The sequence below is a fragment of the Amblyomma maculatum genome, chromosome 6, assembly GCF_055883805.1.
Source record: "Amblyomma maculatum isolate TAMU_Amacu chromosome 6, ASM5588380v1, whole genome shotgun sequence".
Lineage (NCBI taxonomy): Eukaryota > Metazoa > Arthropoda > Arachnida > Ixodida > Ixodidae > Amblyomma > Amblyomma maculatum.
The window spans coordinates 112214603-112231702 of NC_139349.1; the positions used below are offsets into that span (position 1 = coordinate 112214603).

Below are 17100 nucleotides of genomic sequence, written 5' to 3' on the forward strand. Positions count from 1 at the left end.
ACGCCATCAAGCACGTTCCCGCTTGCCCACCATTGTTGCCCTAGAAAACTGACTGTTCCGCTGTCCCTGCGACGCGCGGGAGGCTGGAGCCCGCGAGCAACCGCGTGGCAGCAATGGACGCACACTGCTCACCAAGTCTTTTTTCTTTGTTCCGTTATTTTTTCCTACTTTTAATCATGAACTATTGTAGTGCCACATTCTAAAAGCGAAAGCAGCGGAGGCTACTGTGTTTACCACGTAGATGCGCCATTGACGCTGATACACGGCATATTGTATCAACTGTGGCCGCTCGTTGCAATCGTAAACGTCCTTCTCATATCAGTTCGCGTTCTATCGCCCTGAAAACTTGCGGTGTTCTGCTAAATTTCCAGTGATTCAGCACCATCTAAGAGATAGTCGGCGCCGGGAGTTCGTTAAATCAAGGTCAACCGCCGCGAAATGTTCATTACATGGAATTTTCAAATACACGGATTTCAATGGGGGCGGCGTTCGGGAATAGAAAAACTTCGTCATGTCGAGGAATTCGTTACACGTAAATTCGCTACATAATGGTTTAACGGTATATGCCATAAAAAAATATCATGCAAGTCCACTTTGTCGCGAGTCAGTCATTCGTTATATGTGGGCATTAAAGGACGTTAATAGTTTTAAACAACTGCAACCAACAAGGCTATGTCTCCCTTAATAATTAAGCCAAAGCACGACACTGCCCCAATACAAGAGCTGCATGTCTGGTGTAGTCTGGCACAAATTTTTATCAGGATAGCACAGCTTTTCTAGTTTGGTGCGGTTCGGTACATTAGGAGCAAGGGTGCCGTCACTGAACAAATATAAAAGCATAAAAGAGTCATTAGAGAATCATAAAAGACAGCCAAAGTAAAGCGAAGTGTAAATGCAGCAAATGTAAACAATAAAATTGTTTCTTTATGAGGCTTAAGGGGACAGTCTATTGCCGGAGATGGGTACAAAATGTTTTATTGGCATATTCTGGTAGGTCTCACCACTTGGTGACAATAACAAGGGCAGAACTCGCGGCTTATGCAAGTATTTATATTTTATAATGATCAAGAAAGTCAGGTCTGAGCAGATGGTGGCACCGTGCCATGTCCTTTCACTGTGGCAGGCATGGTAGACCACTAGAGAGTCAGAAGTGAATATACTACATTTCATGGCTATGCCACAGCGTATACTGACAGCTATTTTTGTTCATACAGCAATATCTTATTACTACAAACACGAAATAAATTTTTTACAAATTCCCAACAAATTTACAATATTTTCAATGTAAACATATTTCACAACTGCAAATTTCAATATGGTACCTATTTCAGAATAATGTGCATAATTAACTTTTCCACCTATAATCAAGGAACATCAGGATTATGAATATGGCTGAAATTTCTACTTTACGCAACTCACGCATGAAACAGAAACTGCCGTTTGTGTGTGTATCAGTAGCTTGATCAGTAATATCATCATCACCATATCTAGAAACAACTCCTAGCACCACCAAAAAGCTGTGGTTTAATATAAAGCAGCCAGTAGGCCTAACCGCCTGCCTTTTTTCTTTGTTGTGTGTCATTTTGCATTTTCCCATCGACTGTTGCAATCATTTTGAAACAATGAGCAAGAATGTTAAACTTCACTGAACATTGAAGATGAGGTCATATCAAACACTGATGTATTAATGCGCGCGAACAAAGCTCACACTTTCATCACTCAGTGCAATGATGTACCCGATGAGGTGTTGCGCAAAGTGAAAGGTTTAAACGCGCCCTTAATAGGTCGTGTGTGCTGCCCAATGCACAGTAACTAATTAATCTAATAAAGCACTTTTGAAGTTAGTGCACAATTTTCATTTGAGATTTTACTGGCCTGCACATGTCTACTGCCCAGGTACGTAATAATACCATTTTAATACCAAGGTTTGACCACTGGCTCATAATTTAGTTTTTCATTATGACAATTTTTCAAAACAACAAACTATTTTTGGCAGCCCTGCATAATCCATTATATTGAGATTTGACAGCAGTATCAACTAAAACAACCTAATTTTTTCTCTTTCAATAAATTAGAGCTGCTTTTTTTTCCTTAATCTTGCTTGACTCACTGACTCACTTAGATTAAAGTTTATTTATCAGTTATTACATAACAAACTCGGTTTGGATCCATCATCATACTTAACGCCGGCACCAACCAGACAAACTCGTCAACACCATCCCAGTCCCCTAACCCCTATATTCGCTAGAACAGACACTTACAAATTTTCGTTCTTTCCACGCACAATAACAGATTGGAATCAGCTAGTTAATCCACTGTCCCTTGAGTTTTAACCAATTGCTGCTATACTGTGTTGTCTTTTTTTTTTTTTTGAAGTGTTGCATTTTCTTTTGTACCTTGATTGACTTGTTCACCCACCCTGCTTGGACTCAGTGTCCGCAGTATTTTGTAAATAAATAAATAAAAAAATAAAGGGACACACAAAAAAAAATGAAGTTGGCTTGTACCGATAAAATGCAGATCCTGATCAGTAAAAAGAAAAAGAAACCACCACTTTTACTGAAAACAAAGCTCATAATACAAGACAGAAAAGAGCGAGGACAGAAATACAAGTACCGCTACCACAGCCCATTTTCGCCAGTACAAGTCACATGATGTGCAAGAGATTCTGGAGGCTGTTAATGTGCATTACATTTACATGTCTGAATTGTTCAAGTTTTGTTTGACACTGTTCATGGACTTTTATCCCACAGAGAAGATGACAAAAAGAGAGCCTAAATGGCGCAAGGCAGCGATAACCTGTGCTTGGCAGTGCCACAGGTGGCTAGTTCTGGTGTGTTTCGGTTTAGACTCTTCGCAATCACAGCTATGCATTTTGCGTGGCCTCGTGGTGTCGTTTTTGCCATGCCCCAGTTTTACTAAAAGCGCAGAGCAGCTGGGGAAGTCCAAGTTATCCTGTGGCGAAGTTTATGCCTTGGCAAATGCTTCCTTACTGCAAAATCTGGTACGAAATTTATACCGATTGCATATATCAGTTTATTGCACGTGCAAGATAAACCCGCACGAAACTGGGCGGAGCTGTCGTACGGGCAGACTCTTTATTACTCGCTGGCCCTTGTTGCTTGGAGAGAAAAGGAAAGCTGGAAAAAGAGTTATAAAATTTAAAATGACATGGACACTTGAATGGCGCAACTTTAGCTACCTTTATGGAGAAAAAGTAGCAAAACAAAGAGAGGGTCAAATGGAAAACCACTGTCTTAAAGAAGCATTATACTTATGCAGTTCACCATATCGGACCACCTCAGCATGTGTCACTTTCTAGTATCTCAAAAGTCAGGCAGCCGAATTCAGAGAAAAAAACTGTGTTTTTACAGCACGACTTGACAAATTTGATAACTGCCCTCAAATTCAATGCAACTGAGCAATAACTGTGCTGGAGTGCTCCTGAAAACACATGTAGCTGGCACTGTAGGAATTGTGGTCAAAAATTTTCGTAACAGAAAGGGGATGTAAACTCCAACTACAAACAATCACCGATAACAATCACGTTCAAGAAATTGTTGCCTCTCAAGAAGCTCCTTTTTGTACTCCACGGATTGCACTTCAAGAATCCTATCTTGCTTCTCTCAAAATGTACGTCTACTCAAGCGTTATATTCCTTTCCCTTTCACAGTGCACACATGCAAGGCTGCATTCCTAAACATGTGTTTTGACTAGTACATTACCATCTGCATTTTATTCGCGGCAACACTGCATGCAGCCCGCTGCAATGCAGCTACTGGAAGCCACATGTGACCCTGGTGATAGAGAAAAAATAGAGAGAGAAAAAAAAACAGAGGATTGCTGGAAGGAGTAAAATGGGAGTAGTGCACCTGTAGAGGCCACCGCAGTTCAATTTTAATACTAGCAGTCGGTGGTTCCCTCTGGTGGGTGTTTCTTGTGCATACACATGCCTATGCAATAAACTTGTTTGCTCAGGTATCAGCTATGTGCTTGTCAGTATCTTTTACGGCTCCTGCGTGTCTTCTCGAGATGCGGGCCGCTACTCAACTACGCAACGTGATGTCAGAAATGCCTTATGTCCCACGCCCCCGTACAGTCGCCGACTGAGAACAACAGCGCCAGCATCAAGACTGATGCTGACATCGTTGACAGCTAGCGAGCAGACTAGCGTCAAGTGGTTCGTCATCAACTTGCAGCCGCCCGCACCATTAGACTTCACAAATCCAGGAAGCTGCCAGACATGGCGAATGCGCCACAGTTTCTGGACCCAGCAGTGTCTGAGGAGACACGAGTATGCTCTCTTTTGTGCTATATGGGCCCAGAAGCTCGCCCGGTGCTCCGTCACTTGTTTCTTACAACACGGTCATTGCTCACTTTATAACGCACTTCATCGCCCCTGCAAACAAGATGTACGAATCCTCGCACTTTCGTACTCCACAAAAGCTCATTTTGGTACTCCATAAACTTCGCAGAGGGCCCTTTTATGGGCTGCACTCAAGATTCCGTCTTACCCTCTCAAAATACATAACAACTGCGGTGTTATACCCCTTCTCCTTTATAAGTGCATACATGCAAAGCTGCATTTCCTAAATCCACAATTTGACTTGTACACCGTCGTCTGCAGTATTCCATGCCAACACTGCATACAGCACGCAATGCAGTTATTGCAGCCCACTTGTGGCCACTGTCACTGAGAACAGAGAGAGAAAAAAAAAGAAGGTAGCTGGAAGAAGAACAATGCGAGTAGTAACACACCAGTGGGAGTGGGCGGAACGGTCTTGTAGAGACAAGAGATCCTCTCTTCAACGCAGCAGGCTGACAGCCGGGCGTCTGCGTCATGGTCCCAGCACTCCTCTATTGTGTCTATAAGCACTGCCAGGCCCTAGAACCATGCAAAAACATATTTGAAACCACAAATTTCAATTCTGCTTTAGAAAAAGCTCATCAACTCTGTAACTCTGTTCGGTTTAATTAAATCTGAACTGTCGAAAAGAAAAATCCCTTAATATGTGCCTCTAATATCTCACACCTTCTTGTTAGCCCAGCCTAAACCACCACGCTATCCAGGCTACCGGTCGTAAGCGCCCATTCGACGTAGATATAAAGCTCCGCTTTAACCAATCTGTACAAATGTGCCTGCGTGGTCCAGAAGCAACGTGCCCAAATAAGCATCCAAGAGCACTGGAAGGCTTATTTCTATCTCATCCTCCCACATCATATGCTCAACTTGAGTTGCCAGCTCCTCTCAACTTTGTGACAGCATGTGGTCGCATTACGTCACACAACCCATGGACGCCAACTACAGTAAAAGCTCGTTAATTCGAAATCGTTTAATTCGAACCGCCGGTTAATTCGAACTGATGCTCGGGTCCCTGCAAAGCCCTATGTATATCAATGGGCCGGAACGCCCGATAATTCGAACGTACCGGTACTCACGTCGGTTAATTCGAACTAGGAGCTGGCAGCCGACATTGCTTCTCGTAAATAGAAGTCGCCTCGTAACGAGTACAATGCATTGAAATTTTTTTTTTTAATATGCACAGCGACGAGAATAAATAAGCAGCGCGCATTTTTGCACGCACGAGGCGAGCCGCCTATTTCCTTGCTGGAGCCTCCGGCGTTGATGTTTTTGCGACTGAGGGAAGGATGAAAAGGAAAGTGCACGGGCCTGCCGCTGCCGCGTGCAGATAGAGGAGAGTTCAAAGATAAGAGGAAAGAAAGAAAAGAAAAGAAGCGCGTTTCTCTGACGCGCGGGTGGCGCGGGCGCCGCCACCGCCGATGCTCCGGAGCAAGCCGTTTCAGATTTTCGTTGCGCTGCGGCGGCTGCAATCGGTGGAGTGCACGAGTAGTCTTTTCTTGTCGCATTTTGCATGAGCTTGCTCGTTTGTGTGGTATCTCGCCGCTGACGTCTCATCGACTGTGCCGATCATGGCGAGCCGTGGAAAGTACTCGGCAAAGGATTTAAAGACTAAAGTTGAAATATGGCAGGCGGTTGAACGTGGTCTCTTAACGAAGACAGCGATTGCCGAAAAGTATGGCATCAAAAAAAGCACGTTGTCTACCTACATCAAGAACAAGGACTCTATCATCGATGCTTACCAAAAGGAGATTGAGCCCTCGCGGAAAAGACTACGGACGTCGGCTCACCCCAAGATGGAGACTGCTGTCATTACGTGGATAAAGGATGTTCGCAGCAGGAATATTCCATTAAGTGGACCCATAATTGCTGCGAAGGCAGCGGACTTCGCCAATCAAATGGGCATCAGCGACTTCAATGCATCGGAAGGCTGGTTATCACGTTTTAAGGCCCGCCACGGGCTGACGTTTAAGAACGTCTGCGGAGAGGCAGCTGCAGTCGACAAAGAAACCTGCGAAAATTGGGTCTCAGGTGAATTGAAGGAATATCTTGCCGATTACCCGCTCAGCGATGTTTTCAATGCTGATGAAACCGCACTTTATTTTAAGTTGCTCCCAAACAAGACTGTGAGCTATAAAGGTGATACGTGCTCGGGCGGAAAGCGCAGCAAGGAAAGAGTTACCGTGCTAGTGTGCGCGAATGTGACGGGCACGGAACGGTGCCGCTTGCTCGTGATAGGCAAAGCAGCGAAGCCTCGTTGCTTTAAAGGCGTGAATACTCTCCCTGTTGAGTACACTTCTAACAAGAAGTCGTGAATGACGCGAGCAATCTTCACGGACTGGTTGCGCACACTAGACAGAAAGTTCGCGGCACAGAATAGAAATATTCTTTTGTTCGTCGACAACTGTTCGGCGCATTGTGACATCAATGGACTGAAGGCAATCCGTCTGGCATTTTTGCCAAAAAACACTACTGCTGTGCTGCAGCCTATGGACCTCGGGATCATTAAAAATCTAAAGAGTCTGTACAGGCGCCACCTCCTAGAACGGATTCTTGTATGCATGGAAAGCGGGAAGCCGTATGATGTCAACCTGCTCGGAGCTTGCCACATGCTGGCAACATCGTGGAACGCCGTCAAGGCAGACACTATCGCCAACTGTTTCCGCAAGTGTGGCTTCAGTGAAACCACAGAAGCCTGCTGCACAGCCGACTTTGATGTTCAAGTGGATCAAGATGATGGCTCCATCGTGCTGGACCCTGCCTACGCTGTTTTATCGGAGGGTGTGGACTTCGAGAGCTTTGTCGACGTAGACAACGGCGTGGAGACAACGGGGCCTTTAACTGACGCCGAGATTATCGAGGCTGCGTCCAGTCAGCAGCACGGCTCACGCGCGGCGAGCACGCCTGACAGCGACGACGAGTCCGACAAAGAGGACGATCCGTTGCCTCCTCCGAGCGCATGTGAAGCAGCATCGGGACTCGATCTGGCTGCGCGCTATTTCTCCACCGATGAGAATTAGGACGCTGCGCTGGAGATGTTGGGCAAGTTGCAGACAATGCTTCTCGAGTCGCGGCGAAGAAAGCGCAAACAAATGCAAATCACCGATTATTTTTCATGTTGATATGCTTCGATCATTATTCTTTTGTTAATAAACATGTTTTTGAAGCATAAATAGTGTCATATTTCATCATTAAGCCTGACGCTCACGTGGGTACATTTATCATTAGTTCCAGGCGCATAAATTGATTGGATATCTTTATTTCCTTTGGTGTTTGGACTCACATGATTTTAATACCCGCAATCGCCGACCTCAAAGAGTAGTAGTGCGTATTCCTCGATAACGATCCCAGATATGGCTATTTTGGCTTCGGCCCTAGCAGCCAAATGCAGTGGCCATCTTTTTTTTTTTTTTTTGCCGCCCGCTCGTTAATTCAAACTCCGCTTAATTCGAACAATTTTTCAGTCCCCCACGAGTTCGAATTAACGAGCTTTTACTGTACCCCATACCAGAGCCACGCTCGTGATATTTTGCTCAAAATGGCGACAACGCCAGATTTTATGGAGAACAAAGCATGAAATGCTATTGCATTAGTAGTTACTAAGACCCGAAAATCTGGAATTGAATAACCAGATCGAGTATGCAACCGCTTAGTCTGCTTTTCAAGTCGGAAATGAGAAGAAATGCTAGAGCAACTACCCAACTTCCCAATATGCCCCATGACTGCGAAGGCACCTGCCGTGAGTGCACAATCGTTTTAAAAAGTGCTGCCATTTTCATTAAGCAACAAAGTGCGGTGCATCCAAAATTTTTGCTGACATTATGCAGATGATTATGCGGACATTATGCGGATAGTGCTGCACGAAACCTACAGGAATTTAGCGCATCCGAATCAAGAAAATCAGAAAATTATTTGGAAACTCTGTGCCATCGGGATTCTTGCTGGCACAGAAATTTGGTAAGGTGCCATAAAATGACACTGCAGTCTGCAGGCAGACCATGATGCAGTAGAAAGCAAGCAAATAAAGAACAACTGCCAGGCACGGTGGTGCTACCACTCACCGGGTGCTTTTTCCAGTGTTCGCGGATGCGTGGCCGCACCTTCTTGTGCACCACGGCTTCCTGCATGTCCTCCAGGGACGGGTGCTGGCCCACTTCCTCCTCAAAGGGGAGCAGGTACTCTTCCACTGGACCTGCACACGTTCAGTCAGTCACATCTGGTTAGACATCACAACACAGAATGGTTAACATTATGCACAAAGCCAAATGGGAAAAAGAGTAATTCATGAATTTCTTGCTGCACAGTAATATCTAGCAAGTCGTGAGAAATCATATTACAGTAGACTCCCCTCATGATTAACTTGTTTAAGAGGGACGATTTTTTAACCTACACCAGCTACACTAGTGTAGGAAATCTCCGATACCTCCAATGCTTTTTGCTGTACTAGTGTAGCTGGTAGTGTAGATGCTGTACTAGTGTAGCTGGTGTTGGTTAAAAAGTGGCCTTGAGATGAATTCTTGGACAAGACGAACAATGAAGAAGCTCTATCGATTTCACATAGACTAGGTGGACAAAATGCCCGCAGTGACCACAAGCCATGGCGACTCTGACATGGTATTCACAGAGCACTCTTGTGGCACTCTCGAGGAAAGCCAAAAAAAAAAAAAAAAAAAATTGAAAGAAGAAGAAAGAAGACCAGGTTAGGTACCTTGCAGCATATCTAGATCATCCCAATGCAGAGTACAGAAGCGACAGGTAAATACTGCAAGTTCTGCTACCTCGTGCAGTGTTAGACGGGATGGCTTTGCCTGAAGAATGCAGCACACGGGAGAGAACCCTGACACCATCCTCGGTCCAAGCAAACGTTCACCGCCGAAGCCCTACCCTTATTTCGTAGCCAGCAAGTCCAAAGCCCTTCCTGTGTACCGTATAAACCGTATTATAGTTCAAGTGGGAATTTTCACTTCCCTTACCGTGAAGTGAAAATAAAACAAGAAAAAAAGTGGGAAAGCGCATATATTTACAACATAGGCTGTGTCCCTAATCACCGGAGCTACGATCTCACTCCAAACTTTCAGAAACGTCGTCAGAAGATGACTCTTTGCTGTTCGCTAACTCCCAGCATGTGTCATCTAGTTCCATCAAGCGTGTTGCTCACGCAGCATTTCTTGAAAGGTTGCATGCAAATAGTTGATCTTGTCCACGGCATCGCACGCTCTTTTCTGAAATGCCAAATCGCCGAACTGTCGCTGATAGAGCGGCAATGTTGCCGTTTGCTTCAGCGAACATTACTTTTTATGGAAAGCCACTGTAAACTGCCTCCAAATGCCGTTATTCACTGCTAAAGAGGCATTTTATACTCTCATAGGTCGAATGAAACAAGGCACGAGAAGAAAAACACGCTTGGGACATAAAAAAAAAATGCCAGCAACTGCAGGATGTCGATACGGTTTAGGCTGTCATTCACGAGCAGGCATGCTACTTGTTGCCAGACTATGCCTCAAATTCTGCTAAAGACCGCTATATAAGGCAAGGGGCTACTTTAGCTTCCTTTTTTACTTTTTTAGAAAAAATCTCGACCTATACTCCGGTTTATGCAGAAGCCTTTTCTCTTTCTAAGAAAAACCGTGTTCATATTTTATAGCTAGCTGACATGTTTTATAAGTGTGAAACACAGTGGAATCTCATTGATACAATCCTGTTTAATATGTTTTTTGGCACGATACGATTTTTTCTTTCATTCCCAGATTATGACCTTAGGAAATGCATTTTCATACTGCTTACAAGATTTCACTTTCACGTGGGTTTGGATAATACGGTCGCAGAATTATATCAAAAACTCAGTTTCGAATTTCCCTCCAAGAGGCAGTAAGTGCTAGCAAGGGCGAAAATAGCCAGAGTAAGGGTCAACGCTCCTGGCTGATGTTTTCGCATTACAGCAAAACCTCATTGATATATTAAAAAAAAAGAAAGAAGTTATTATCTTATTATTAAGGAAAACGTATGATCCGTACTGCCAGATTTTGAAAAATTTAACTCCTGAATGAGGTAAAGGCATTCAGAATTGACACTTTCATTGCATAAAAGTGCAAGTTAGCGTTTCTTGGCATCAGGTACGAACAGCCCCTTTTTAGCTCTGTATTTGCGTTTCCCTAAGTATGGAAGATATTTAGTAACAAATCCAGTCTGTTAGATCGCTTACTTGGTTGCTTGTGAATCTCCGCCCCCTTACACCAGTGATATGTGGAAAACCCATTGCGATGGCTTACAGTCGCCTTGATTTTGCTCTCCAGACCAGGCCTGCTCTAATGTAACCACATGGTTGTAGTTATTAAACCCTACGACCCTAAGGCACTGCAAAGAAGCCACCATATTCCTCCACATGAAGTCGGTTTCCGCGGGAACACGTGCCTCGTATGTTGGCTCGTTAGCTTTCTTTGATGCTTTGCCCCTTTGCACCTAGGCACTGCAGGAAAGCAGGCATGGTGGGCGAGCGCTGGTGTTCAGTTTTTCATGTTGCGAGCGCTCAGGTTTGGTGCCCTCCCATGTTAGCACACGTACGATTGATCGCCAAACATATTTAGGACCACAATTTTTCAAAAATTTGAACACAGTAACCAGAAAATTGTGTTATCCAGGAATATACTGACCAACAGAAAAACAGTACAACTCTATGGGAGTTTTACTGCCTGCGATTTTAAGTGTATGAAACAGGAAATCAAATGTACTGGGAACATATCAAAGAAGTTCTACAGTATTTGTTCTGGTAGTAAACTCCCTACTCCACCACACTTTTGTCGCTGAAGTTCAGAATTTACTTTTTTTTTTTTTCCACTTTTCCTAGTGTGTCCCTCAGTTTTGCACCCTCCGTGTAGTTAGCTTGCAGAGCTAGCACTTGGAAACCTGCCAAGATGCTGCACGCTGATAACATCTTTGCATTTTATCTTTTGAGGAGATCTCGTGGGAGGGGGTGATGCTCTCAGGGAAGTTGAAGTTGGCCGGGTGCCAAGTTTCAAGTTTTAGATGCTCTCCATGGCTTTGTTGGGGGATGCAAAGCTAAGCAATGAAAACTTGGACTCTGTCCCTCGCTTCTACGAGTGTCAGAAAAGCTTGCTTCTGAATATTAAGGCGAAAGCCTTAAAAGGGAAGCTGAAACGGTTTTCAAATTGCATGAAATTCGGTGGTTAGAAAGAAGAGGTTTTGCTAATCATGTGTGTAAATTTTTTTTTAATTCTATTGATAAGAAAAACAGGAATCACTTGTTAAAAATGCGCCGCGGTCATGCCCTCATCGCTGCCGGAAGCGGGGTGTCGAAACTAGGAAACAGGCGGCTGTGACATCAATTTCGGAATACCGGCCACGCGTTTTACATGCTTGCTTCGCTCCGTCCTGCGCTTTGGGGATCTACGGATCAGTGCAACCTGCTGCTGGTGCCGTTTGAATTCTCCAGTTCTATCGTTCTGTACTGAAGGTTCCGCGTGTTCAACGATCCCAAGAGGTTAACCAGCAGATATGCAGCTGTTGCGGAGTGGCGCTCTGCGTTGTTTGACGCCCTCCGACCAGTGAGCCTCTTTTGCTCAGTTGTAAAATAAACGTCGTTCAATGTACGAAAATTGTTTTTTGTTGTTTTTTTTTGTCATTAGAAAACAAGCATTCTTGTGAGTGCGTGAAGCAACTGGTGGCTATCAGCCCGGCTTTCAGTTGTGTGAACATCGGTGGTCCAAGCGGCATGGTGCTTTATAGTCTCCCAGAGGATAAGCAATTTTCAGCGCTGTGGGCCTCTGTCATGACAAGGAAAAAAATCTTGCCTTTGGAATCAGCTGTGTTTCGCACTGATGATTTGCATGCCGATGACGATAATCGAATCTTGGCAGCAATTGCGGCCAATTGGGATTTCAATTAAATCAGCACAGCTGAAGTCCGCGACCGTTCGGCCATTCTGTCATTGTTCCCGCACCTAATTAGATTAATACCGCTGCTGCACGGCTGGCTTCACTGTTGTTACGCTTAACCGAGAATACCAAACTTAAAACGCGATTCGCGGCTCACTGTTGTTGCACAGGTCGTCGCCAATCTCAGCTATGTCAACAATTACCAATTAGGAACTGCAAACGAAATGCATATGATCGGTAGAATGAAGTTGCATTTGCAGATAATGGACACATAGGCATAACTAGAGTGCTGCTAGTGTCTGCCCGAAATAGCTGCATTTGCAATAGTCATTTATAAAGCAGTGTCCGGAGTGCCGTGCTGCTCGCGCGGCAACAGCGCGCTCAAGCATCGTCCAAACGCAGCACTGCCTCCACATGGCGCGCCGGCCGCGCCTTCCGCAAGCTGTCCGTGGATCCCTTGCGCTAGCGTCAAGAAAGCGTGCTCAGATTTATTGCTGTCTTAAATAATAAGCCCAGGGATAACGGAATGTCAAAAATTAACCCTTATTGAGGCTCGCTGACCCGTACCGAGATGCTGGTAGGATAACTGCGATACAAGCAAGTTTCTCTTCACAGCTGTGTAGCGGCAGTCGCCAGTGCCGTCGCGGCTCATCCGATCTTCTTGTATGTATACATTAGCTCACCTTCTAAGGCGGCGCCATGATAAATGATATCTTAATTTCATTGTGAGACAAAGTGATTTACAGTAGGCAGTTCTACGAGTAGCCTGTTTACTACAGCACTACTCAATTTCGAAGCGTCGTCTGCGATGGCGCCGATGCGAAACAAAATATAGGCCTAGCGACGACCAGGGAGCGTGCTCATCTAGAGTGCCCGTCCTCCGCGCTCGCTGCCGGCACCGTTCCGGTAAGCTCGCTTCATCCGGCACTCCAGGCGCTCCGAACATGTCTGATTTCATAATGCGGCTGAAGCCGGACCATTTTCGGCGTTGCGTTGAACAGCACACCGTGCAAATTAGCTGCAAAGAAAGGACGGGCAGCAGCTGCAGTACGCTTACATTTGTTGTTGCGCTGTTAGCCGATACTCGAAGGTTGTATCGCGCTGCCGCCTAGGACTACATTCTACACAATGCCTATTCCTTTTGTTGCTACTGAAACGAGCTTTAGTGTGTAAAGGACAGTTGTTAAAGCGGGCCAGCTCTTGCACTTTTCGACTTGCGCAAATTAGCTGACTTTGCTTTCGCAGTCGACGTACTCGACAGCGTCTTTCATAGTGCTGTTTTCTTTTTTCTTGAACTGCTGGTTACTCGAACACATACTTCAAGTGTTCGAGGTGTTTTACATTGTTCGAATAATCAATAACATTTTAAATCGAGCTCTCAGGTCCCCTGAAGTGACGCGCACGCAGCAACACCGCCGGCGCCGGCCTGGCATACACTATCATGATGATGGACCTGGCCAATTACGGACAACAGCGGCGTTTGCTTGGAGGGCGGTCCCGCTGGTGCTCGTTCTCTTGTAAAAACAGCCGTTTGCGCTCCTTTCTGCCTTTTTGTTCAGCGGGCAAAAAACTCTAAAATGCTGCACATAACTCATTTTTTGCAAAAAACTTTTCAGCTTCCCTTTAATGGCTCATTGTTGTCGTCAGCAAAGTGTTACATTTTTGCGACGACTCTGATGCTTACAAAATAAATTAATAAACCTCGTCTCCCACTGGGGAACCAAACCTCCACTCCTTGGAAGGTGCAGTATCTGTCACAATTCTTCATGTACACATGTACCATGCCATAAAGGAAGGGAGGAATGTGAAACAGTAGTCACCCTCTTTACTCGTAGCATCATTCACCGCCACATTCGCAACAAATGCGAGCAGAATGCGGCACTCAGGCTTTCGCCTTTCACCACTTTAGTCGCCAAAGTGTCTCGTAATTTTGAGGAACAAAAGACCTATCACGACATATCAGGCTATTCAAAGTGCAGTAAAAAAAGTAACTGCTATGCCAAGTATGTTTAATTCGCAACCTTTTGGGGCCTGCTTTGGATAATAAATTTTAACTTTTACTTCCCGTGAGAATCATACTAATGAAATTCCATTACAAATAAAGCAACTAAGGCTTTCCCCTTGCCCCCACAGCACCACACCAGCAAACTTTAATGGGTGACCTTATCGGCTAGGGAGACTGGAATAATGAGGCTGCGGTGTACATGTGCACAATGCTGTGCTGAAAGAGTGAAGGGTGCAGCTTTCGTTCTGGGCATGCGCACTCGCAGCCCGCTATTCCCTTAGACCGCCCTATTCTAAGCCTCGTTACTATCACTGAGACTCCCCTACATTCCCCTCACAAATAGAGAAAAAGAATACAGCTCCGGCCAAAAGCTGCATCAGTGTCGCTTGGCAAGTCCTCGTTGTAGCCTTAAAGTCAAACACAAGCCAAACTTGAGCAAATCTGAAGTGTGTAAAACAGTGAGCCTGCTCTGGCAAAGGTGATGCAAGAATGCCTCACATGACTGACAACTGCTTCAGGAGAATGTTGCCTCAGCGCAAAAGATGGGAACGAGAGTACCGATAACACAGGCAGAACGGTTGAGACAGATTGAAGAGTTTCAAAAATGGCGACACCATGACAAGAAAAAGGAGGGGGGGGGGGAAAAAGGAAGAAGAAAAACCCACCATCCTGCGCCGAGCAGCGAGAGATGAGCTCCCACATGACCAGCCCACAAGCGTACATGTCGATACGCAAAAACTGGTCCTGGTTGAAGTTGATGGCGCCTTCAAGCACTTCAGGTGCCATGTAGCGCCGGGTGCCCACCTGCAAAGCAGAACCACCGCTCCGTTTATTGAGAACAACCATAGGCACATAAAGGCATGTTGCAGTTGGAAACTTAAGAGCCACCTGCTGCTGTACAAAGAAATTCAGCTGCTCTTCCAAGGTCAGCATGTTATCTACAAGCATGTCCCGCCTGGAGACGCTGATTGCCTCGGAATGATTCGAGTCAGAGGGTGACCAACACAGATTCTACTTTCCCATTCTGCGTCTAGCTTCTTCCGCTGGCCATCAGATTTACAGTACTTTCCGGTCTACAAGTTGTACGACCCCACAAAGTGTACCTTTTCAAAAAAAAAATAAAATAATAATAATAAAAAAGTAATCACACTTAATAAGACACACCCGTTCATTCAGTAACATTATAAAATATGCCGAGGATCCCGCTGTTGGAGAACGAGATAAGCGTGCACACTTGCGGCAGCTGCTATGTGCTGACAATCATTGAGTTCTGGCCAGTTCTTGCCAGGTTCTGTCGTTTTGTTGGCTTCACCATACAAAGTGCTCTTATGACCTTAGACCAGTACCAGATAAGGCTTTCACACCTGTCGAATGCCTTCCTGCTGCCTTGTTCCAATTTCCCAGAGGCATGCAACTTGAATTTTGCACTGTAGCTCCTTTGCCTCATAGGCAGAATCATGTTGAGCAAGAGCAATGCATGATGGCAGGCGTGCTCCGCCATGATCATCTCAGCTGGGGGTGGCGAGATTACAGCGGAACCCTGATTATGCATCTCTTTGTTTATGCTATGTCCGTTATTTTACAGCGAGCTGGTGCTAGCCCGGCAATCTTCTATAAGGGTAATAACGCCTTAAACACCTTCGCTACACGATGAAAAATTATGCATGTGTCACTTTGTACGACACCGGAGATGATGGCGGAACACTCCATCGGAAGACACAACATCAACTCAGGGTGTTCCAAATCGCAATCAAGATGGAGACAAGTGTGTGCAACGATACGATCTAGTGTAGGATGGCCTGTATTAACAGTTTTTGCCGACAACGCCAGAATCTGCACATGCAGCCCATGGACGTGAGTGCACTGCGGCCTCCTTTCTGCTCTTCACCGATGAAGGCATTATAGAATTTTTTTTTTGTATTAGTAACAACACAAAGTTATAGTGGTGGCAGTGATAAGATTAGACATTTATATGATCAGAGACTCGTTGCAAGCGAGCATGCACAATAACTGCGGACGACAAGGTCATTTCTTCCAGGGCCACAACAATTCGGCCGCAATGCAGCTGCCTCCATCCAGAGAATGTTCTTTAAAAGCTCACCTGTCCGTGAGCCTGCCCTAGTGACACTCCACAAGGAAAGGCCAGAGCGAGGCCAAAGTCAGCAATGCAGGCAGTCATGTCCGCCTTGAGCAGCACATTCTTGCTTTTGAAGTCTCGGTGCGCCAGCGGGGGCTTGTAACCCTCCAGCTTGTTGGCCGGCAGCTCCCTGTGCAAATGGGACAGCCCCAGTGCGATGCCCTCGCTTATCTTCAGCACCTCGCCCCATGTCACCAGGTGGGCCTACAAACAAGACAGAAAGCACGGCAACCAGGTTTTTGTGATGCAGGAAGTACACACACACACATGTCCATCAACCTTTTAAACAGGAATGTTCTCTGCAGCCAGCCACCCCATGATGGCCATCATAGCACTATCAATGCAGTGTAAAAATATGGATAGTTTCCATTAATGCTTGCAGATGTTCCCTTGCGTTAAGTAAAAATGGCCTTTTTGTTTTCGCTGAGAGTAGAAAAGAGCTTTAGCTCACCTATCTGCAGACCTGTGCACAAGGATGCAAAGCGTGTTTGGATTCATGGTAGTGCTCCTGCCTTTGTGAACCACCATTAGAAATCTGTCATCAACGACTGTAGATGAAGTAGTAGTATGGACACCCTGCCACATTAATGTCCAACAAGCAAATTTTACTTCAGCTAGAACTGATCTGAACGTGCCAATTATTGTACACGTATACCTATAAGTTATGAGAGAATGCTGACTTTTAAATACTGATATGGAGATGTCA

At 45.3% G+C, this 17100-nt stretch overlaps 1 protein-coding gene across 4 annotated transcripts in view; it reads right to left on the reverse strand.

The window, feature by feature from the left end:
* put (activin A receptor type 2 punt) overlaps positions 1-17100 on the reverse strand; it is a 50363-nt gene that overhangs the window by 10143 nt on the left and 23120 nt on the right. For 3 of the 4 annotated variants that reach the window (XM_084607337.1, XM_084607340.1, XM_084607339.1), the window contains exons 6-9: positions 16359-16598; positions 14923-15061; positions 8422-8552; positions 4759-4885 (exon numbers count right to left, since the gene is read on the reverse strand). In XM_084607337.1, coding sequence (XP_084463463.1) covers positions 4759-4885; positions 8422-8552; positions 14923-15061; positions 16359-16598 — 637 coding nt within the window. Of the gene's footprint in view, positions 1-647; positions 3141-4758; positions 4886-8421; positions 8553-14922; positions 15062-16358; positions 16599-17100 lie in introns of those variants that run through there. The other variant, XM_084607338.1, reaches the window with a different exon arrangement.